At 40.6% G+C, this 24770-nt stretch overlaps 1 protein-coding gene across 20 annotated transcripts in view; it reads left to right on the top strand.

Annotated features, from left to right (window-relative positions):
- SYNE1 (spectrin repeat containing nuclear envelope protein 1) overlaps positions 1-24770 on the top strand; it is a 273458-nt gene that overhangs the window by 102521 nt on the left and 146167 nt on the right. For all 20 annotated transcript variants that reach the window (XM_083496328.1, XM_083496315.1, XM_083496320.1 and 17 more), the window contains 21 exons: positions 17-170; positions 453-1081; positions 2434-2613; positions 3394-3544; positions 3999-4157; positions 5698-5880; positions 7182-7283; positions 8003-8206; positions 9993-10200; positions 10745-10857; positions 11779-11984; positions 13551-13706; positions 14247-14538; positions 15714-15886; positions 16545-16854; positions 18235-18399; positions 19729-20085; positions 21469-21605; positions 21927-22104; positions 23164-23346; positions 24502-24645. In XM_083496328.1, the coding sequence (XP_083352454.1) occupies positions 17-170; positions 453-1081; positions 2434-2613; positions 3394-3544; positions 3999-4157; positions 5698-5880; positions 7182-7283; positions 8003-8206; positions 9993-10200; positions 10745-10857; positions 11779-11984; positions 13551-13706; positions 14247-14538; positions 15714-15886; positions 16545-16854; positions 18235-18399; positions 19729-20085; positions 21469-21605; positions 21927-22104; positions 23164-23346; positions 24502-24645 (4384 nt within the window). The remainder of the gene's footprint in view (positions 1-16; positions 171-452; positions 1082-2433; positions 2614-3393; positions 3545-3998; positions 4158-5697; positions 5881-7181; positions 7284-8002; positions 8207-9992; positions 10201-10744; positions 10858-11778; positions 11985-13550; positions 13707-14246; positions 14539-15713; positions 15887-16544; positions 16855-18234; positions 18400-19728; positions 20086-21468; positions 21606-21926; positions 22105-23163; positions 23347-24501; positions 24646-24770) is intronic.

Raw genomic sequence — 24770 nt, 5'->3', positions numbered from 1 at the left:
TTTCAACATCTTCCAGGATAAATTTCCTCCAGTCTGTTGTTGCTGAGCATAGACAGTACGATGAGCTACTCCTCAGTTTTTCTGACTGGATTAAGCAATTTCTTGGTAAACTACATTCTACATCTGAAATAAATACAGCTGATCAACAGCCTGCTGTATGTCACAATAAGGTAAATTCAGTGACATCTTTATGACATTTCTGGGTCACTTCTGGGTCTGGTATGATGTGTGTATACATGGTTGTGCACATATTGAATGCTCGTAAATGGCAGGCTGCCTGTAATAAAAGAAGTTGTACAGAATTTGGGGGGGGGGAGGAAACGAGCAGAAATTTAGTAACATCAAATGACTTTATCAAATTTGCTGGCAGTGCTAAGCAAGGCTTATGCCAAGAAGAGGTGTTTTCCTTTTGCTTTATAACACTTTTTATTCCCTACCCTTCATCTTAACAGGAACACAGAATGGAAGTGGAAGGAAAGTTCAAAGAACTACAGAGTCTGAAGAGTCATGTTGAAAAGCTGTGCTCTTTCAGTCGGCCAGAAGATCACAGTGTGTTCCAGAATAAGGCTGAAGACTGTCTCCAGCTGTATCAAGAGGCCAGTCAGGTAATTAGCCGCAGGCAAGATGCATTGCCCCACCTTAAGGCCTTCTTAGAGCTTCATACTGCTGCATCACAAGTTCTTCACCATTTGAGGCAGATGGTAGAAACTACTGGAAACATGGACAAGTCTAAATCCGAAGTGCTGGAGAAGGAATTGAGTGAGGTTATTCAAGATGTCAGCAAACTGGAATCTACAGCAGCCAGTTTAGATACATCCCTTACTAAAGCACAGTATCATTTAAAACATGGAAGCTCTGAGCAAAGAATCTCCTGCAGGAGTATCGCTGACAATATCTGCATAGAATTAGAGTACGTCCAGTCTTTGCTGGGAACGAAGCAGAGTGAAGCAGAAGCCCTGGGAGCTCTGCACAGGTCTGTCATGGAACGCAAAGAACAGCTCTTAAAAAGCATTGAAGATATCGAAGAAAGGGCTGACAAGGAAGGACTGAATGAACCAAGCCTTCAGGAAGTTCAGCAAAGGTAAAACAAAAAGGAATGCATGCATCACATGAGGATAACTTTCTCAACTGGTTCTTAACTCATTTCACTTACTAAGATTGTGTATTGAGTCAGAACAGCATTTTATTTATTTATTTATTTATTTATTTATTATTATTATTTATTTATTTTGCTGTTTGGTCTTGTTGACCTCATTTATAAATCTGTAAGTTGTGGGTCTTAATCTAAAGAATTGGAACAGACATGGTTGTATCAATAGGGCTTGGTTTTAAGGCAATGGATCTCGTCCTATATTCTGAGTGGAAGCTCAAAGCATGTAGGTATGTGTAGCAGTCAGTAGGTTTCCATTATAAGATGGTACTGGTCTAGGTTGAGGTTGATGGTGCAGTGGAGTTGTTAGTTTTAGCCCTTCATCCTTTTTCTTGATGAAAGTAATAAGGTTAATTGTCAAAACAATAGATATTTTATATGCCATACGCTTAAAACATACATATTTGTATGGAACGGGATATAAAATTTAAGGTGTGAAGGCATTTGTATGGAAAACAGTTACAATAATAGAACTTACCAAACATTGGACAAAAATAGACTAAATTTCAGAAAATATTTGCAAGTACACTTTCCATCAGGAATGGGGTTGGTGTTAACCTTCCTAAGTAGCTAGGTGTATGGTTAACAGCAAATAATATAAATCTGTATAAAGATAATTTGCAATTTTGGGACAGAATGAAACTTTCACTGTTAGGTAGAGTGTCGACTATAAAAATGAATGTATTACCAATAATGTTATTTTTGTTTCAATCAATTCCAGTGATTGGCAAGACAGATTGTTTCAATGTATGGCAAAAAGATATTTCTAAATATATCTGGTAAGGGGAAAAACCAAGAATAAAATATTGATAGAGGCAAAAGAGAGATGAGGTTTCTCTCTGCCAGATATGAGATTATATTATGAAGCATCATGTATTTGTTGGTGGAAGGAATGGATGACATCGGAGAATTCACATATCTTAGATTTAGAAGTTCATGATAATATTTGTGGTATGAAAATGTGAAAGTACACAAAGGATTTACAAATCACATAATTAGGAAAAAAAATTGTATAGAGTATGGGATAAATACAAAAATTTAATGAAGACAAAAACACCACTTTGGCTCTCTCTGTTAGAATATATATCGTACTACAATTTGATTCATATCATCACAGTTGCTCTAGAATGTTATTGTGATGCTTAACAAAATATTGTATTATATTTTTGTCTGTTTGCAGAGGTGTAGCTTTGTCTGTTTTGTTTGGAGATGTTATTTTTATTTATTTATTAAAGAAACCTAAAAACAAATTAACAATACGTAATAAATATGTTGATTTACAGATTAAGGATTTTTAATCAGTTGGATGATGAACTGAATTCTCACCAGCATGAACTAAAATGGCTGATGAGCAGAGCAAAGCAAATTGCCCAAAGAGATATAAACCTTGCTCAAGCTGTTGACAAGGATATTAATTGTTTGGAAGTCACCTGGGAGGATACTAAGAAACTTATTCAAGAAAAGTAGGTATTTAATTAATTGCAATATTTAAACATTGAAGGTTTTTATGAAGATGTTGTAATGACTTAATACACGCTGCTAAAGTTGTAGGTATAAATATCCTCCTTCATATTTACCCTGCAAGTTGCTCTGAAGAGGGTCAAGCCTTTGCAAAAACTCCAGCTGAATGGTGGCAGATGCTCTGCTAGCATTTGAATGCCCATAGAGGCTTAAAGTCAATCACAAAGCACCTCCTACCTCTCCCTTCCCCTTAGTTCAAAAATTTACCTTTGGAGCAGGAGAAAGTAGTGGAGGTTTTTATTCCACCCCTATTAGATTCTGGGATTGATAGTTCCAATCTCTGTCAGGAAAATACACACTACCAAGGTTCTGGAAGAGGTCACTATTGCATTGTAAATTTCTGTGCCAGAGGTAACTATTGCTACCTTCCCCTGCCCCAAATGCGAGTTTCTAGACCCAGGAGAAGGGCAAGAGTGGCAGCTCCACTTTACGTGGTCAAGGCAAGCATACTGCTGCAAGCAAAATTGCAGACTATTTAGTTCTGTTCACAAGCATTTGAACAGGGCTGCTCAAAGGAGCAAAACAGCTTTATCGGCTGCTTTATGTACGTACCTCCATTTTCTACTTGGACCTTTGTATCAAAGTGCATGTGCTCATATCTGCTGCTGCAAATCATGGGAAGGGAACTACAAGGCAACAGGAAATTCTGCATGATCAATCATACTCTGGGCGCATAGTAGACAAAGCATATGTGTCATCACATTTTTTCCCCCACATCATAGGCAGGAGCAGTGTTGTGTCCTTGTTGACCTGATAAGAGAATATCAGAGCCTGAAATCCACAGTAAGCAAAGCCATAGAGGTTGCTAGCAATGTTACAATGACAAAAGCCATGTTGAAGGACCAGGAAGATGTTAGATGGGCTTTATCAAAGGTAAATTAAAATATTTTCATCCTAAAAAAAGCAGTAGTAATTATTTAGTGAATCGTTTTAGCAGGATTATAGTGATCTGCCGATTCTTCACTTTTGAGGATAGATTCTTTTATGCAATGAGCTGCTACGTGAGAAGGTAATCCTACGTCCACTGATAAGGTAATGCATAGCAGACATTTGCAAGTGAAATAGTAGGGTTTGGTTGCAGTTGCTTGACTGTGATCTTTATCTGCAATGTAAAACATATGTGCATTGCTTTACCTACAATGAGTAAGTAACTTTATTGCAAAACTCTAGATTGGCCTTTTCAAAATAAAAGTAGTTGCTTGAAATCAATGGTGCCTAAGTTGGTCATGATGGAAAGTTTAAAATGTAACGTGTAAAGGTGATTAGGCAGAATGGATGGTGAATCTGTTTACAGATTTTTGTAACAAGCGAATGTTTCTGTTCCCAGCATGAAGCAGCCAGAAATGAGTTGAATGACAGACAGAGGGAATTGGATGCCTTCACTAACAAAGGAAAACACTTGCTAGCAGAACTGAAAAAGATTCCCAACTGTGATCCCATGCTAGTAAAAGTTGACATGGACAGCACTGTGGACAAATGGCTGGATGTAAGCAGTATACAGTCATACCTTGTGTTGCATTTGCTTCAGGTTGAGCATTTTCAGGTTGCGTCCCGTGGCGACCCAGAAGTACCAGAAAGGGTTACTTCTGGGTTTCGCAGCTTGCGAATGCGCAGACGCTCAAAATGACGTCATGCACAGAACTGGCGAATCGCGACCCGCGCACATGCAGACACGGGTTGTGTTCTGCTCAGGTTGCGAATAGGGCTCCAGAACGGATCCCGTTCACAACCAGAGGTACCACTGTATTTAAGATGTAATTCAAAAAGTTAAATACAAACAAGCTGTTATTAGTGAGGAGCATGCTGAGATTTCAAAGTAGCTTTTCTTTTGGATCATGTGAGTAACTGAAATGTGAGTCCAATCATGGGAATGAAGGGTTATATATAATCAGAACTTGGCCTGTATTATACATATACTGTGAATAATTCATGGCACCTTGAAAGATTTTTTTTTATTAAGTATCAGAATTGCATTTCATCATTTCTCCAAGGAGCACAGTGCAGCATATGCAGAGTTTTCCCATACAGTTCTCAACAATCCTGTGTGTGTGTCGTTTGACTTGAGAAACAGGAACTGGCTCCTTGTCACCCAGTAAGTTTCTTGGCCTAGTTGGGGTCTGAACCCAGATCTCTGCAGTCTCAGCCGAACAGTTTATTAAGTACACTATATTTATATAAAACGGAAGGAAATGTGAATTTGATTTCTCAAAGTGTGTCTTTTCTCCTGGCAGGAAATAACTACTTCAGAAGGGAAAGCTTTCATCAGGGAAAGTGTTAAGCCCCCTCCCTACATGTAATGGTTCCAATCCTGATTGTGCCCCACACAGCTCTTATTCTTAAAGAGAAAAGCACACCAATATATTCACACACAGTGCATTATGTAATTGAGTCAGCCTTGAAATTCAGGAAGAGAATGAGGCATTGATTATAGCACTAGTTAACACCAAGCCCCCAGATCCAGTGCCACAGAGGCAGCTTGGCTTTTTACTCTCACTCTGTGTAGATCAAGGAGGAATAAGAAGCACAAAGGTTACCTTTTGTTAGGGTTGCTGCTCCTCTGTGTGCTTCTGGTTAGTGGTGATGACTAGAGAAGGAAGGTGGTAGGGTAGAAATTCATTATAATTTGATGCAACTAGGGAGTGAAGATAATGCAACTGGACAAAGGTTCCTGAGCAAGGCTACAAGTTCTTTAAAATAAATTCCTGTTTCTGGCATGAGGATAAATTTGAACCCTTGAGGAAGGTCTTCCCTTTTCCCAGTGACTAAGCAGGGGTCCTTGAAAACACACTTGGATCTTGTAAGAACAACAAAGAATCTGGCACCTTTGTCACTCAGTATACAGATGGCATAGTCAGGAGGATGTTCTCAGTCTGTCTTAGCAATCAACGTGAGCTGTGCTAGAATGACAGGTGGGTCAGCAGAACTAAGCAATTAGTTAAGCAATTAATTGACTTAAACTTACTAGAATAATCAATAAAGATTTATTTAATCAGGCAATATCCCTAATTGCTTTCTTTGCATAACAGGTTTCAGAGAAGCTTGACGATAGCATAGATAGGCTGAGTGTCAGTGTGTCACTGTGGGAAGATGTCCTGGCAGTTGGTGATGATGTGGATGGGTGGTGCAACAACTCCATCTCACAGATGAATGGCATTGTCAGCAACCTGGCCAGCTGCCAGGGAACCGAGGCTTTCCTGGAAGAATGCCAGGTACCGTTAAATTGTTAACAGGCAACAAATACACATCCAATGAATACACACAATTCACAGGTGTTAAATGCTTTTGGAAGAATTCCCAGCAGAATTGAAAAAGTCAGGAGGAGTGAGAAGGATGCATCTACCTTTATCTAGATCCTGTGCCTATATCCAATGGTGGTTGGCTCATCTGGCTTCCAATGCCAAGGGTTACTGCCAGTTTTCCAGAGACAGAGGGGTAGGGACAAGGCAGCAGGGAGATCAACAAAATGTGGCTGCAGTCACAAATTCCATCAGAGGCTCCCACCATGCTTGCACTGAACTCCTTGTTGCCTTGCTGGTCTGCCTTTTCCTCTCAGTAATGGTTGGCATTGGAAAGCTAGGTGGAGCAACAACAAGAGTCCAGAAGCCAGGGATCCGAGGGTCAGGAAGCAAGAAGTCACAAATTTGAGGGTCCAAGGGTGAAGAAGCAGGGAGTCAGGAAGCCGAGGTCCGAGGATCAGGAAGCAAGAAGCCAAACGCAGCAAGGCAGGAATCGTGTTGCTGTGGTGAAGAGCCAAAGAGAAATGCTGACCTTATATCCCTTATATTCCTGCCCGGCTGTTGCCACCAGGTGCAGTGAGTTACCAAGCGGCTTCACCTGTGCGGCCTTGCCTTGCCTCTCCAGAACAAACTTAGGAAGGCCCCAGTCCTGTGAAGCCCTACTGGTCACAGGCCTGGCTCCTGCACGCACTCCTGACACCATGACCCAAGTTACTTTTTCCAATAGGAATGAATGGCAGCTGTTCACTTATATGGGATGAATGCACTTAAGGCAGTGGTTTTCAACCAGTGTGCCATGGCGCCCTGGGGTGCCTTGAATGACGGTCAGGGGTGCCATGAGCAACACTGGCCTCTGTCCCTCTTTCCTTCCCTCCCTCCTCTGATGTCTTTGCCTCCCCAAGGCTTGCACAGCTGTTTATTGCAGCAGCCCTGGCTATAAGCTCTGCAGGAGAATGGTGCCTCTTGCAGGCACCTCTCTTTGGGGTGGGGGGTGGGGGTAAGCACAGACACCAGAGGCTGCAGCACAGGCTGCCTGGAGGACTCCCAAAGAACGGAGCCTGAGGGAACACTCCACAGGAGGGGGTTTGAAAAAGGGTGAGAGGCTGCTAGCTCTACAGGCAAGGGGTGACACAACTGGGCTCCTGAGTCCCACAGGGGAGCCACAGAAAGAATGTAGTTGGTTAAGGAGCCGTGGACTCAAAAAGGTTGAAAACCTCTGACTTGGGATGGAGATATTAAACTAAAGCCATTTTTCCTCATGTGCTCTTTTACAGTCTCAAATTATAAATAAAGAACAGAATGTGGAACAAATCAGTTCAAAAATATCTGAGCTTAAAGAATTAGTAAATGCAGAAGAGGTTCCCCCAAATCTTCAGGTAAGATATTGTAGCCCATTGCAGCTAGTTCTTTAAGGTCCTTTAGGAGCCCGAACAGACTTTCACACTCTTTAAGTCTCAGGCTTCTATGAAGTTTGATTTGAATTAATAGCTCTAATCTTTGTTAAATGTTCCTGTTACAAAACTGTATACATAGATGAGAGGGAGTCTATATTTGGCTCTCTGTGTTTAAAAATCCGTCATGTAACTTAGTGACTGATCCTGATTCTTTCATAGAAGAAAGATCAGATGGCCTTATTGTGAAATTCCTGTTGTTAGGCTGAAGATTGTATCAAAGAACAGCCACAATAAGATTATTCCTTTTAATAATGAAGGCAGGTGGTCAAGTGCCAGCTTGAAAGCAAAATGGGGCCACCTTGTAAGACTAAAATGCTAAAGTTTGGTACTGGCAGCTGGAGGGAAGTTATCAGCTCCCCCCCCCCCATTGAACACCTCTGCAAGCTTCTGTTTAAGGCTAGCTGAAGTCCTGATCAAGAGGACTCCTTTCAGGGTGAAAGGCTATACTGCAACATTATTACTTTTGTAGCTGCCACTTGTGGGATTTAATGTTTATATTGTTGATTCATTAAAGGACCTTATGTTTTCTTATTTAACAAATGGTACCACAGAAGTGGGATAATAATTATTTTCAGTTGTTTTATGATTATGACAGGGAGGATTTGCTTTAATGAATCTGCTTGTTTTTGTTTTTGTTTTAGTTTTTAGAAGCAGATTTAAGGAAAAAACTGGTGCACGCTAAAGAAATGTCTGAGATAGCAAAAGAAACACTAAAAGATTTCAGTTCTCAGAAGATGCAGTTACATAACTTTGTTAATCAGATGGAGAAGTGGCTCACCAAAATGGAAGAATCACTCCTAAGCTGTGCTCATAGCCAGGATCTGTCAGGTCTAAGCACAGTCAAGGTGAGTATTACAAAAACAATATAGTATTTATGGTTCATCAGAATTCCATGTCCATTCTTATGTCACTGTAGAAGGGCATTAGTGAGGCTTTGGCATCACCTTGTGGTAGAAGGCAGATTTTTACCTTTACCTTTTATAGAAGGAAGAAAATAGAACTTGTGGGAAGTAGAGAGCTGCCCAGAACCAGTTTGCTTTCTTGCCTTTCATAAAAATGTTCATATCCGCCCCGCTCCCCCCAGCTTCCATCTCCTTCAGGCATTTGTTCTGTTTTCACCAACCAGGACAGCATACAAGGTGAGGGAAGCATATTGAAGTTGAAGTTCGTGAAGTTAGCAGTTGGCCAGCATCGGCCTCACCACTCTAACAACCAAGTTCATGAAGTTGCCTTGTGAGGTGCGGCAGGGGTGCCCCCGCCCTGCCGACCAGCAGGAGGGAGAGGACAGTGTATCAGACTTGATGGCTCCCGGCCCTGCTCAGCTCTGGCCACCTCCTGATCCCTCTTAGCAGTGTTTTGTTTACATTCCAGTAGTGGCCAGAGCCTCAGCATGCCTGTGCCAGCCCTTCCCTGTCCCCACAACCCTCCTTGTCACTACATAGGCATCCTGCCATTGGTCACACTCTGCACCTGCTCACCACAAATGAGGTGGCAGTGGTGGGAGGCGGCACATCAGGGTTACAAGGAGCATGTTGCAGCAGCTGCCCACCACCACCACCTTCACAGCCACTGCCAGCATGCTCCTTGGAGGCCGGATCTGCCACCTGTCTAGATCCAGCTGCTTGAGGCAGCTGCCTTACCTTGTCTCATGTGTGGGCCGGCCCTGGTTTCATGGCACCTTTAGCTCAGAGACCAAAAAAAAAAAAAAAAAAAAAAAAAGACTTCACCCCAGATATCTCACTGTTTAATGCCAATTACAGGAAATGGACGAGATTTTAAACTAACTTAATATAGTGCATTTATCATGTGTTGGTTTAGAACTATCAGGAAAACCAGTGCTTTTTTCTGGGGGTACGCAGTGGTACGCATACCCCTAAACATTTTGTGAATCTTTGTACTTTTGTCCAGTTACTGTATTTATTTTTCCCGACTTGAACTATAAAATGGTGCTTTTCTTGAGTCAAAATGAGAGTACCCCTAAACATTTTTTAAAGGAAAAAAGCACTGAGGACAACAAGCAAGCTGTTCCTTCCCCCTGCCCCCTCGCTTTCCCCCTAGAAATCAGCCATCTATTTCCAAGTCAAAATGTGAAAAGTTATCACTATACAGAAGTTTTCATATGATCCAGAGTGGAGAAATTTCCTGCTTTGTTAGGCATGGTAGAAACTTGTAGCAAAGATATTGGAAGCTATATAATGGCAATGAACCAGAGGTATTTCCAGGGTCTAAGGCTTAGATTCGAAGTCTAGAAAAAATGTAAGCAGGGCTGCACATACATTTCAAGAAACTTCAGTTCAACTGATACATGAGGAAGTGTCCCAAAATTAGGGACAATGGTGTATAGTTTCAATGTACTTCATACAGAGGTAAAACAGTTAGTAGAATAATTTAAAATCGATTTCTTTTCTATTTTGATGGCTGATATTTCCCTCTCTAAGGTTGCAGGTTCAACCCCTTTAAGAGACTGCTGCATATTCTTGCATTGCAGGGGGTTGGACTAGATGACCCTCAGGGGTCCCTTCCAATTCCAAGTAGGGAATAGATCTAAATAAGTAAGATGGTATGTATGTGTTCATGATAGATTTAAATAAACATAATGTTCTCTATTTGATGTTACAAATTTTCCCTCAGAAAATACAAAAGGACCTGCAGCAGCAGCAGAGCAACTTTGATTCCACTCAGGAAACACTTAACAGCCTGTGTCGCAAATATCCGTCTGTGGAACTGGAGACTCTTGGGGGCACTGTCACATCGTTAATAAAGAAGTATGAGGCTGTGAACCAGTTATGTTTGAAAACACAGACTTCCATGCAAGAGTCCCTGGAAAAACACTTCTTCCGTGAGTTGTCATGGTTGTTAATATGTGAGCCACAGGAATGTATGAAATTGCTTGAGATGAATCATGCCAGCTTTGGTTGGTGAAACGTTTCCATTAACATCACTAACTCATTTTTATGCATAGCCTTTCCTAAAACTCAAGTTGCCAAAAACTTGTTTTACTTACCTTTCCAAGTAGCTGGGTTTTTGCATAAACTGTCTTAATATATTCACTATTCAAAACAGAGAGTCCTAGTCAGTATTCACCAGAATAACTCAGCTGTTATTTCTGTTTTCTAATTCTATTAAACTGCCACTGCTGTTTTGCAGGCTTCCTTGGTTTTGCTAACACCAAAGTGGTCTACCATAGAGAACAATATTCAGTGTTATTTATTACTGAATTGAAATCTATGCCATTGTTCTAGTGGCAGTGATTACAGTATACAAGTCAGTAGTGGAAAATAATAATTAAAACAGAGTATTCTTGATGAATTCTGAGCACAGAATATCAGCATCTTTGTATAATATAATAATGTTTTATATCTATCCCTTCTTGTTTTTTTAAGAATCTATGTGTGGATTTCAAAACTGGTATTCTAACCTGAAGACTGCTGTAAAAGACTTAAGTATTACATCTGGAGATAGTAAAGCCATCGAAGCAAAACTCCATGAACTGCAGGTACCGTTACACATTGTTTGGTTTTCAAGTCTGTTGGGTCATGCAGGTGTACCCTTTAAGCACTCACAAAGCCTTGTGGGTTTTGTGGGTGCTCAACATGCATGCTCATCCCCATTACCACCAGCAAAAACTCTGAAAAAAGTATCTTGGTGAAGGCGCAAAGATAACAGGTACAGAAGAACTCACTGAAGACAGGATACTGCTAGCATGTTACTGGTCACAAATAGCATCTTTCCCAAAAACATTGTAGGCATGGTGACATGTTGTATGTATCTATGGCATGAAATAATACACATACCGTCAATTGCAGCTATGGAGAAGCCCCTGGGAAATGCTCACTGAATGTACCAACATTAATCTGACTTTAAATTTTACCCAGTCTTAACTGATGATGCTACCAGGCCCTTTGTGTTTCCAGTGATGTCTTTTGGATTACTGTGGATGTTAGAGAGCGCCTTGCAACCTACTCCCACCAAGATCTAGCCCCACCACCCTCCCTCCCTCCCTTTACTTGCCAAGGATGATAAAGATGGTTCCTCAAAACAGCATTTACCATGGTTGTTTGCATACCTGGATGCTACTATGCAAGTGTAAGGTGGATTGCAGAATGTTGGTTCATACCAAACTTTCTCTTTCCATACAAAATTTGCAGGTTAGAATTTTTTTGCTAGTTGGTCTTCTATACACAAGAACTTTGTATTTGTTTTCTAAACAAGGAGTAACATTCAAATCTTCTGTCTACCATCTGAAGTGGTACATTCAAAGGAAGTCTGTGCCAACTAATCTTTATGTATATATAGTCTTGGCTTTCTAAACAATTGCTCTTAACATTCATGCTTTAACCAATCTTCTTCATTTCCATTTTCTTTTTCCTTCCTCTACCCACTTTCCCAAGTAAAATTCTGTGTTTGTTCCACTCAGAAAGTGTTGGATTCCGTTGAGGAAGGAAGGAGCAAGCTGGCGGCAGCTTCCCAGGAAGGAGAACATCTGTGTGCTTTCCTACCTAAATCATCTGTGAATAGCATCCAGGAACAGATAAATAAAGCTCATCAGGACTTTGAGGGATTCTTTAAACAGTGCTTGAAAGATAAAGAAGCTCTGGAAGAATGCATTGCGGAGCTGGGAAGGTAGGTTGTTTTATTCATTTGTGCATGTGATGCAGTGTATAAAATATCCATATAAATCTGACTTGTGGTCTTGGTCTACCTATTCTGACCAACAGTGACTCTCGCAGCCATGCAGCCCCAGAGCTTTTTAACTGGATTGGGCCTGGCAGCTTATGCACACAAAGCATGTGCTTGGCCACTGGACTTTGGCCTCTCCTAAAAGTGGATTTGCTTGACAAAAAGAAAACAGTAGCATATAGCTTAACATTATGAAATCGTTGGTAACCATGTCAAAACATTTCCTTTACAGGGAGGAATGTTTGTGGTCTCAGTCCTCTTGCTTACATAACATCAGCAACAAGTCCAGTTTTGAATACTTTTATTCATGTGCTCATAGCAAACAGTCCTTCTTTCTAGTTTGTACAGTTAAAATGGAGATATGGGTAGGATTGTTGACCATTGGACACTCCAGTTGAAGCAGGAGAAAAGGGGCTGTGGATTTGCCTACTCCTTCATTATTTGCCTGACTCCCTTCATCTTCGGTGGCAAGCATGTCTCCAGGATGTCACACAGGCCAGCAGATTATGGTGGGCAATAAACAGCACAACTGGGGAGAGAATGGACCAAACGATCCATGTCTGCATTTTCTCCTGCTTCAACTAGATGTGTAAATGGAGATGCCTAGTATCTTTGGAAAGAGGTTACAACCCTAAAGGAGGAATTCAGGATCGTGCTAAGGTGATCATTCCATCAGGGCAAGCATTTTGGTTCACCAGACAGAATGATCCCCCCTTTCCTGCCCGTGTGCTGTCCCAAGAGTTCTCCTGGACCCCTGAGCCAGCTTTAGGGGCACTAAGGGAGCAGGGAGAAGCCCTGTTGTGCAAATGGAAACCTTCTGTTGACGGGACTCATTAGGTGAATCCTGTCCTCAATATGTGAGAGAGAGAGAGTGAAAGGGGAGGGGAAATAGAACAACCAAAATAGGCTTATTTGACATTTATATTTCCTGTATAACCATATTTGGGCATTCACCCCTCAATTCACAATTACATTTGTGTAAGGTAGAGAGTGGGATAATTTTCACTAGCTCTATCCCTGCTGGCCTATTGTTTCCTCATCAGCCCTAACTCCCTCCCCCCCCCCATCCACACATTGCAAGGGGTGGTCTCTGAAAGTGGGAACCTGCTCTAGGCTTTAATGTATGTATGTATTCTCCACACGCATACAGCATATATTGGAGTCACAAGAGGGGTGAATGTATGAGTCGGGCTGTAGAGAACAATCCTTCCATTGCCTTTAGTTTCCACGTAGACTATGATAAAAAATTAAGCTGTGCCACTTTTACAATGTTGAAAGCTCCATTCTCTCTATAATTCCCACGGTTTTGCTTGACATATTTAGATCCTTGTTGAGTATTTTTAGGTTACTCGTCACTGAACAAAAATAGTTTGTGTGCTGCTCTCATGCACTAGGCATTAAAGTAAAACTGATATCTAGACAAATTTCTTTCTCAGTTTGTGTAATAGCAGGTGAATTCTCTCTTTATCTAGCAACAGTTGCATACTTCTGCTTTTGTTTTGTTCACAGCTTTGAGGATCTGTGCAAGAGTTGGAGTTTGTGGCTCCATGAAATGGAGGAAAGGATAAGCACAGAAGCTTTGGGTGAGAGCAAACAGAATATTTCTGATAAGAAAAATGAGGTGCAGAAAGTGGAAGCATTCCTAGAAGAGCTGCTGGTGGCCAGGTAAAAAACAAACTTTACCTAAATAGCCTATCTTCTTGCCTGCTCTATTATATAATAATGCCTACACGATCCTAAATAGTTTGCTTAATGTGTATTTTTACCAGCACAGTGACAAATAAAAAATGTATTGAAATCAAGAAACAAGTGAGATATGCATATGGGTCTAGTGCTGAACTTTTTTATTCAAGATAGCTTAGTAGTTAAGGGAAGTTTGCGTACACTGCAATATGCAGTCAGTTCAGGGAACCGTTTCTCATATCCACCATACAGGTTTTGTTCCGTTGCCATAAGTGAGTCGTGGCACATAAATACATCAACAGTCTAGCAAGTCTCAGTCCCCTTAACAACCACATTCTTATTAAGGACTAAGGATGTGGGATGTGACTATGGGCCCACTATTATATTATGATTACAGTTTAGTTCATGTACCCTTATGTGAATCTTTTACCATTCATATTGGAACTATATTGCAATATTGAACATTGTCGATAGTTTTTCATATGTGTAACTCCGTAAGCTTTCTTCTCCGTTTTTGTTTAGAGAATCCTTTGATAAACTGACCCAGAAGTCACAGGTTTTAAATGAGAAAGGATATAGTACTGGGAAGGAAGTCCGTCTGGCTTCTCAACATTTCTCTGCTTACCATAACCTAATCAAGGCAGTGAAGGAAAAGCTGAAGACCTCTCAGGTGGCTCTCCGGGAACATCAAGCATTAGAAGAAGCTATGCAGGGTATGTGGACCTGGGTGAAAGATGTGCAAGAAAAGCTGGCCTCTGCAGAGGGCACCATTGGGAGCAAAGTCGTGTTGGAGAAACGCCTCATGCAAATACAGGTGAAGTAACAAAATCATGGAACTGTTTGTATCAGAACTGTTCGCTGGGTGCCCTCCAGAAGTTTTTGTGACAATTACCAGCACTTGTGTTGGTGGGGGCTGATGGAAGTTGTAGTCCAAAGCATGTGAGGCACCCAGGTGGCAAAGGTTTCAAATGTTTATCCTCATATGCTTCCTAAATCCAGATAAAACTCAATCTTTAGTTAACAGAGATCAAAGACAAAACCGGGTTACTGAAAATACAGAATTGTCCGTATTTCCTCGCTTGTAACCTTATGTGTCACTTTTGAAAAGAATAATATTCAGCTGTTAAACCAAAACACAAGTGACCATGAAGTGAACACTAAAATTAAAAACTAAAATAACAGCCACAGTTTTTTAAAAGAGGATCCACCATGAGTATAACAGGCAACTAAAGCATCATTGGGACGCGGGTGGCGCTGTGGGTTAAACCACAGTGCCTAGGATTTGCCCATCAGAAGGTCGGCGGTTTTAATTCCCGCAACGGGGTGAGCGCCCGTTGCTTAGTCCCTGCTCCTGTCAACCTAGCAGTTCGAAAGCACATCAAAGTACAAGTAGATAAATAGGTACCGCTCTGGTGGGAAGGTAAATGGCATTTCCATGCGCTGCTCTGGTTCCCCAGAAGCAGCTTAGTCATGCTGGCCACATGACCTGGAAGCTGTACGCCGGCTCCCTCGGCCAATAAAGCGAGATGAGCGCCGCAACCCCAGAGTCGGCCACGACTGGACCTAATGGTCAGGGGTCCCTTTACCTTTTAAAGAATCATTATCATCACCATCCCTCAAGCAGGCCAAATGGTAATCAGAATTACTCCTCCATTCTAAGAGACAAAATTCCCCTTGCTTTCAAAAGCTGAACCTATCCATTCGTTTCTGTGGCTTACTGGCCAATATATTCTTTCACCTTTAGTGCTAGTTGTGACAACACTTTAAAAGCTAGATCAGGCTGAACTATTATTGTAATTCTATAATAATCCCAAAAGGGCTTGCTAAGAGGAACCTAGAATTCAGTATTGTCCATAGAAAAAACTACACAGGTAATCCTTTCTAATGTCACATATGATACAGTTTTTGTTTCAAAACTTGATGGGTGGCATTCTTCTTGTGGGTAATGTGGGTGAACTATTGAAGCTTTACAGTCCTTTTGCTTCCTAGGAGATCCTTTTAATGAAAGGTGAGGGAGAAGTCAAGTTAAATATGGCCATTGGCAAAGGTGAACAAGCCATTAAAAGTAGCAATGAGGAAGGGCAGAAAGCGATACAGACCCAATTGAAAACATTAAAAGATCTCTGGAGCAGCATTATCAATACCTCCCTGAGCTGTCAAAGGTAAGTTATTTCGCTTTCTACATATACTTGTGATCATTGTTTGGTAACTTTCTTCATTGAAAGTTCATCTTACCTGGTGATTGATTAATTAATTCGCTTAGGACTGGTTTGCATTGATTTGGATTCTAAGATAAGTGAAAGGAAGGAAGTTCATGAAAGAAAAAATTCTGGTCCCCTCCTTGATCTTGCATCTGCCTACACCCTGACAAAGTATCTCTGGAAGGGCAATGAGGCCCTCCAGAACATTGAGGAATGGGAGCCTGGCAGGCTGCTATGGGAGAGAAGGGCCAGCCAAAACCAACTAGCCAGTTCTGAGCAGAGTGCCTTAGGGGCATGGCAGTGATGGCTACTGGCCAGTCTTCTGTGTAAAACATGTCCTTTTCAAGAATAAGGAGGGGGTGGTATGAGAAGGAAACAAACAACTGTTCATGAAAAAGGTTAAGTAAGAGACATGTAACCTTCTCCGCCCCCAAATCATTTTGATTATTTCCCCCTCACTCCTCAATAATAACAATTTTTTCTTTCCCAGTTGCCACCTGTGATTTGGGGTGGGGTGGGGGCTGAATTGGCAGGAGGTGTTTTACAGCAGCCCTAAATCTAGTTCATTCTCGTAAATGGTGTAAGATTTTAAATGCACTGTGCATTTCTTTACTGCAAGCTTGCTTGAGTCTGTGATTCATCAGTGGGATGAATATCTGGAGAGGAAAAGTCAGCTAGACCAGTGGCTGGAGTCAGTAGACCACAAAGTGGAGCAGCCTTTGGAGCCTCAGAATGGCTTGAAAGAGAAATTCTCCCTGCTGGACCATTTCCAGACTATTGTTGCAGAAGTGGAAAACCATTCTAAAGACTTGCACCAGCTCATGGGTAAAGCCAGAGAACTGTATGAGAAAACAGAGGATGATTCTTTCAGAGAGGCTGCTCAAGAGGAGCTGAAAATCCAGTTCAGTGACATTGCAACGGTAGTCAAGGTAAATATTATGTATGCTTTCCCATATAGATGGAAGTATATTAATCCAAGAGATGCTGTGCTTAAATGTTTTAAACTTCTTTGGAGTAGCTTAGCAGCATCAGCAGTGGACACCATGTTGCAGCTGGGCCACTCATCTAACTTCCATCCAGCTGAGTCACTGCAACACACCTAGAAGGAGAACGAGAGGGACAGGCATCGTTTGCACTATGCTGACCTTATACAGTAGCATGAGATGCTTAAAACCTGTCAGAGAACTCAGGAGGAACTAAGATTTGAGTGGATCATTCCAATACAATTGGTTTTATTTACCATGAAAGGACAGGCAAATATTGACAGGAAGTTATTGGAAATATAGTAGAGAATAAATATTTTGTAAATGGTAAAACGTAGAGTCTATGCAATACAATACTCAAGAAAGCAAACAAAAAATTAAGTAGCTGTTTATCTTGTCTGCTCTGTGGCTTCAAGCAAGAGTTCAGTGCAGTGAGTTCCAGGAGGAAATATGGTTCATTATCTGACATTGCTTATTGGATAAGCAAATCCTGAAAGAATCAAGTAGTTCTGCTATTTTGGGATGCAAGGGAACGATTCAGTCATAAGATATGTGTGACTCATCATGTATATTCCTTTGGACTAAAACATATTGCTGCAGTTATAAGAATATTTCATCATGTGTGTAGCTAGAGCAAAGAGGCCCTGTATTGGGGTAGCCAGTGTGGTGCCTTCTAAAATTCATTGGACTACAACTCCCATCATCCCTATTAGCCATATTGACTCGGACTGCTGAGAATTAGAGTACAACAACATCTTGAAGGCTAGTCATACTCTACCACTATAGAGAACCATATTATTGAAACAATATACAATGCCAGCATTCACATAATCTATACTCACAGTGATCTGATTCGGTTCTAGTATAAAACTAAACTGTGGTTTATTGTTATATACACAAGTCCTTGTGTGTTATCCTCTCCTCTCTTCTTCTGGCACAACTGCAAGGGGAAGATTGGAAGCTTTCACATTCATTTTCAGTCAAGCATGGTTTAGTAGTATGCCCACCCCAGCACTGGTTAATTCTGATAGGTAATTAAGAAAACAAATAGGATCATAAACCATGGTTTGAAGATGACTTGTTTGTCTAAATCATAGTTAAGATCAACCACAGCTTTTCTGGGATCAGACTGGTAGTTTGGCAGGGCAGGGGCACTTACCTGACTTCCCATCCCCAGCGTCACTGAGGCTTTCCAGGGGTGAAATGTTGGTGAGGTCTGTTTTCTTGGGTAGAAACTAGACAAATATAGGTCCTCTGGCAGAACTAACTCATTGCATTGTTATTCTGTAAACACCGCATTGAACACAATCTCCTTTTCACTTATAGGAAAAAATGAAGAGAGTGGAAGATATTGTTAAGGACCATCTACTATACCTCGATGCAGTTCATGAATTCACCGACTGGCTTAATTCCGCAAAAGAAGAGCTTCACCGCTGGTCAGATGCGTCAGGGGATTCATCAGCCATACAGAAAAAACTGGCCAAAATTAATGTGAGAAACTACTGCAGTAGCTTATTAACCTATTAACTTTAGCAAATATCAGTCAAGACATGGTAAAATAAGCATTAAGAAAAGAAAACATTATTTCTTACATTATATATTACAAATTCAGCTGAGAGCTTACCTGCTACTTCAAATTATGTTAAGAGCTCTACTGCTGAACTGCAGCTTTTTAAAATAAATCAAAATTATACACAGCATAAGTAGTTGAAGGCCTTTTTATATATATCCAGTTCTTTTAAACAGGTAACATTTTAAACAAACAAAACTTGGCTTCTCATTCTGTAAGCTGTGTTTTATTTATTGAGCTGCTAGCTGACTGTATTTCTGTATGCTAAAACATTAACGTTTTATGCTGTGTTTTATTTTTGTTGGTATTTTGAACCGTCACTTTGTATTTGTAATAATGTATTTTATTCTTTGCCCTGTAAGTCAGTCAGGGATTTTATGCTGATGACTGGCTATATAAGCTTAGTTAATACAAACATACCTCGGCTCCCAAACACCTTGGGAGTCAAACGTTCCAGCTCCCGAACGATCGAAAACCAGAAGTGAGTGTTCCGGTTTTCGAATGTTCTTTTGGAAACTGAACGTTCGATGGGGCTTCTGTGGCTTCCGATTGGCTGCAGGAGCTTCCTGCAGCCAATCAGAAGCTGCGCTTTGGAAGTTAAATGTTTCAGAAGTTGAACAGACTTCTGGAACGGATTCTGTTTGACTTCCGAAGTACGACTGTAATAACAAGAAGATGAAGAATCAGAAATCGTGAAATAACGGAGAAAGTACATATACCACATGGCAACTGGCCACTTGGTAATTTGAGGATAACACCATCCTTAAGTTATCATACCCAAAACAAAACATGAGTTGTGGGTGCTTTTTCTCCTAGAATGTTTCTATATTTCCAATTGCTGCGTCTGACCTTACAGCTCAGTTCAAGACTGTCCAGAATATACAACAATCTGTATCATATAAAATAGACCACATGCCATGTTAATTATAATCAATCCGAACTTGGTTTTCTAGGAAAATATGAGGGCTTTAGATTCTGAAACTCTGTAACTTGGTGCTAATGTTGCGACTTTGTGCACAGCTTTCCTTTTTTCTTTTTCCTGCTTTGTTATTTTAACCTTTCACTTACATTTTAGCACAGGCTCGGCACTGTTCAGAAAATATATATTTTGGGTGAAACTGTTTGTGAACATGGAGCAGTCAGTGTAGCTCTTCCGCAGAATGCTGTGTGTCGTTTTGTAGTAAGCATGCCGTTATCCAGCTGAAGTGGATCACAGCCATTTCAGTTGCCATGGCGATATTCCATTGCAGGAGCTGATAGATTCCAGACAGACTGGTGAGGGCCGCCTAAACAGAGTTCAGACGCTGGCTCCAGCGGTGAAAAAGAACACAACTGTTCAGGGGTGCAAGCACATAGAGACCGAAATGCAGGCCCTTCACTCCGACTGGAAGCAGTGGGAAGAGACTGCATTCCAAACCCGAAACAGTTTACAGGAGCTGGACACTCAGATGGCTCTGTCAGAGCAGGAATTCACCATGCAAGCTTCTCGTCTGGAAGAGGCCCTGCAGCGCTTCAGCACACTACTCGCAACCTGGTCTGAAACGCTGACCCCTCTGGATAGTAAGCAGACAGACAAAGAGCTGGTGGAATGCTGGCACCGAGAAAAGGTAAAACCATTTTGTTTCCGTTTTAGCTCTTTCTGCTCTTTTCTTTTTCTGCTGCAAAAGCCTGGGAGGAGGGGGAAAGCCGCTTGTACAAAGAGAGTGTAATATGCAATTGTTGCCAAACTGGAAACTTTGGAACACACTTTTAGAACTAAATCATATAAGTTAACTTCGAAAGCACTAAAACCAGCTACACAGCAAACTGTAGAAGGAGTTTTTTGTGTGGAAACTATGTGTAGTGATTTCATGGCTTTCTGCATACACATGTGTTGCATTTCATTACTCGGTCCTCGTGGCACTGAAACTGGGGCCTCTGAGCAGAGGCAGAAATAGGATGCAGAAGCTTTGAGTACTGTTTTCTGTTTAACTTTCTCAGCTTTCATGGCAGCAATCGCCATGGGCTGTTTCAAGGGGTTTAGGTAACCAGTAGTCCTGCTGGCCTTGGGTTAAGTGTTTTTCACCAAATTTCCTGCTGGTCTTAACAATCAGTTTCCTTGATGGTTTTGTATAATTTTGGACCAAGAATAATGATCATGGACCATAATGATAGGAGAAATCCATATTTTAATTTGAACTTGAATCCAAACTTAACCGTCTGTAAATGGAAGGGCTCCTTCTGTCCATTGAAGGTTTTTTTAACCAGTGCATGTTGGGAAGGAAAAGAAGGCAATCTTGGCTAATTCCCCCTTTCCCTCTGAACGCAACACACCGCTCTAGAGATTTGCCCAACCACCTGGAACAGACTTTTGGAGAGTGTAATTGGCTTCAAGAAAGTGTCAAAAGTAAACTAGTTTAGAATACTTACATCCCATTTTATAGCCCCCAAATGCTCTCAAAACCTTACAAAATTTGCCTCTCCTCTTGAATTATCCAAATCAAGTTTTTTACACACAGACTCCATGCATGGGTCCTGCACTCACCCACGCACCAGCCACAAGCATGGTTTTTCCCTCCAGTATTTGTAAAGTCAGAGCTGTTGCTTATATACATCAAACTCCACAGCAGCATTTCAGATCTTGCACTAAGCCCTCTCATAGTAGGAACAAAAAAGTTACTCAGTTTTATAAGTTGTTTGATGATCACTCCCGAAGTCTGGATCCAAGCCATGGTTGTTGGCTTTGGAATCTCACGGATTTGCAGGTCTAACCATAGTTCCTGGGTGCATGTAACAGGAAGCTCTAGTTAGGGAAACAAACCAGGAAGCTGTACCTATCTATTGTAAAGGGAGGAGCAAATGGAGAGCACAGCGGCTATTTGTGGGTGAATGAAATCCATACATATCCCACTTTGACTTTTGATCAGGCCAATGTATACATTTCACGAAAAAGGGATAATTCCATGTATGCAAATGCATATATTTTACTAGTATTGTTTTGTTTCAACTAGGAAACATTGAGTGCCCTAACCAAGGCAGAACATATGAACGATGATATAAAAATGCAGCTGAATGACCTTTGTCGGTTTTCCAAAGATTTAAGTACCTATTCTGCAAAGGTATCACAGTTAATTAAGGAATATAACAGGTGAGTTTCACTTTATAGAACAAACAACCAAAAAACTGTGCATGTCTGTGTTGCGTGACTTAACCGTGATGTTCTTTGAATGTTAGCTTTTTAATTAAAATCTTGCAAAAGCATTAAGAATTAGATCATTCCTCACTTAGAGATAACAGATTCAATGCAGATGTTATTTACGTTTCTCACAGCAGTACTGCAGTATTTTGTTGTGTAACACATTTTTATGTTAATTTGGTGTATTGTATTGTACTGGATTAAATATCTCCCTCATTTTGTCTAACATAATCCCAATCTACATTTTCATTTGACTAACATGGGACTCTGAAGTCTTTGTCTACAAGCTTCAAAGGGTTGCCAAAGTAAAGAGCAAGCCTTGCAGCAGAGATTCAGGACAGTATTCAGAGACTTCCAACAATGGCTGGTCAATTCAAAAATCACTACTGCCAAATGTTTTGATGTGCCTCAAAATGTCAGTGAAGCTGCGGCCAATATCCAGAAAATACAGGTAAATTCTAATAAGCTATTCTAATAAGCTGTTCCAGCATTTCCAAAATCCACTTAAACAACATTTTATGCCTGAATAACGTTGCCTGTTGCATTTGTATCAAAGGAATGTGGAACTGAAACCATAACCTGCTCTGACGGTCTTAGCATAAAGTTAATTTTTAACAGTGCTTAAACACAGTTGGAAAAGAAATGTACTACCCCGCAGGAAACATTTTGTTTTTTTAGGTTAATTTATAAGATTTGGGTAACGCTGTGTGTGTGTGTGTGTGTGTGTGTGTGTGTGAGTGAGAGAGAGAGAGAGAGAGAGAGAGAGGTGTATTCATGAATACAATGAAGAATACTAAATGGTTTGTGTGTGTTTAAGCAATCTATAAATATACTCCAATTGCAGATTTTGCTAATAATCCTGCATAATTAAAAACACAGTAATAGGAGAAGAGTATTATACGTCCTTTGGGGTTTGCAGTATGTTTATAAAACTCACATACACCTGATAAAGGGGAGAATGTAGTGGAACCTGAAATTACACTTGGTTCCTACTTAGTATTGTCTGCCAGAACTCTTGGGATAATATGAGGTTCAAGTTTCCTTAGTATATATCTAAATAAAAGTTCATTTGTTTGTCAAAAACAAAATGCAACCCCAGGCATCTGAAATGGAAGATATTTTTCCTGTTGATTTCCAGAGGACATTAGGGAAATCAAGACCAAAGGGAACTTTATGACAGACAGCTGAAGCAAATTGAAGATAAAGTTATAAGTTAGTGAAGAGTAGCTTGCCTGTTTAGCAAAAAAGGGGGGGAAATCCTTCATTATTAATTAATTAGAACATGGGTTATATATATCAGGTTTGGTGTAGAATCTCCTCATTTCAGTTGTGCTAAGTAAAAACAGATCTGGGGGTGAGCTGAGGCAGAGTCTTCACTTGAGTAGAATTTTAGGGACAAGTGATTGAACAAGCAACCAGTCTCTTGCCTTTTTAATTTGTTTGAATAAGGCTATATTCATATTTATTTATTGCAAGCTGTATAGTTATATAAGACCATCTCTTGATTTAGGAATTCTTATCTGAAACTGAAAAAGGCCAACATAAATTAAACATGGTAGTGTCCAAAGGAGAATTATTAAGTTCTATTTTGCCAAAAGAAAAAGCTAAATCTATCCAAGCTAAAGTTGCTACAGCTAAGGAAGACTGGAAAAAATTTATCTCCACCCTGCACCAGAAGGAAACTTCTTTGGAGGTAATTGTGACCAATTGCAAATAAGCAGATTAATCATAAACATCAGTCTTCTATTTTCCTTTTAAGGATAGTCATGCTTAATGCTATGCTAACTAGAACTACTGAGGTTTTAATGTACTGCTGTATTTTATCATGAAGGTTTTCTTATTTGTGTAACCTATTGTGAATTGCTTCAGAATTTATAGAAGAGTTTATCTGCTTTTCATGAAATGGCTAGAAATGTTTTTAAATGGATCAGTAAATTAAATTAAAATTGATGAATACTATATGATTTCCAGGGCTCCTCCAGATAACCTGTTTCTTGATTGATCATTCTGCTCTGCTTGAACAAAGCATATGTGCAAGTTAGACTATGTCTGTTCTTTATTGAACATTCATTCTGAGTTGTTTGTAGGGACATTTTCCGACAACGAACATTTATCCTAAGTTGTTTGTGTGGTGTTCAGGTATCTTCCCGCTCATCAGTTCACCCCAGACTTTTCCATGTATTTCCCCAACACTTTTCTTAATAACCCTCCCCCCTTTTTAGTGGATTATTTGTTTTAGTGTGACAGACTGATTTGATTCACTTCAGTTGCACAATTTGCAGTTGAATTCCTCCCACAAAGTATTGGCAGTACAAAGATGACCCCAGTCAAAGCAAGTATGCATTACTTTTAAATCCATGTTGGTGGGATATACATGCATTTTTTTAAAAAAAAAATATGCTAGAGGAAAGTCTCTGAGGCAGCTTCATACAAAACAATGTGATCTGTATGATACCCAGATCCAAAGCCCTTGGAACTTTAAGGTTTAAACACCAACACTTTGAAATGTGCTTGGAAATGGACTAGGAGTCCATTTTAAGACTGACAAGATGTGTTTCATACGCCCTGTACCAGTTAGCAGTCTAGCCCTCATATTTTTTAACTAACTTCACGTTCTGCAGTTGGTGCACCAGCCTAAGCTGGTGAAAAATGCTTCATGCCGTCTGAGCATCCAATGGCAGTGCTGACTCTAATAGCCCCAAACTGAATGTGGCTGATCCTTTGGAAAACAAGTAAAAATTTGAATGTCAGAAGATCCGTCCCCCAACAGTACTTCATCTTGTCTGTTTTGCATTAAATATTGCATTACATGTGTTGGAAGGCCAAGCTTTTTTCCATATTTTCCTAGAACCTAAAGATCCAGATGAAAGACTTTGAAACCAGTGCTGAACCTCTTCAAGACTGGCTAAATGAAACCAAGACGATGGTACATGATAGCAGCAATCGGCTGCATGACCTTCCGGCTAAAAGGAGAGAACAGCAGAAACTACAGGTGATGATGATATATGGGCTTCAGGCCTTCCATGTATATGCATGTTTGTGGTTACAGTGGGTCTTGATGTCATGCTTTGTTGCCTTCTCTTAAACAAAGGCTGATTCAGATTATCAGTTCAAGGT

The sequence above is a fragment of the Podarcis liolepis genome (assembly GCF_965112155.1).
Source record: "Podarcis liolepis genome assembly, chromosome: 3".
Lineage (NCBI taxonomy): Eukaryota > Metazoa > Chordata > Lepidosauria > Squamata > Lacertidae > Podarcis > Podarcis liolepis.
Note: the sequence above shows the minus strand (reverse complement) of the source record. Positions and strands in the feature narration are given on the sequence as shown.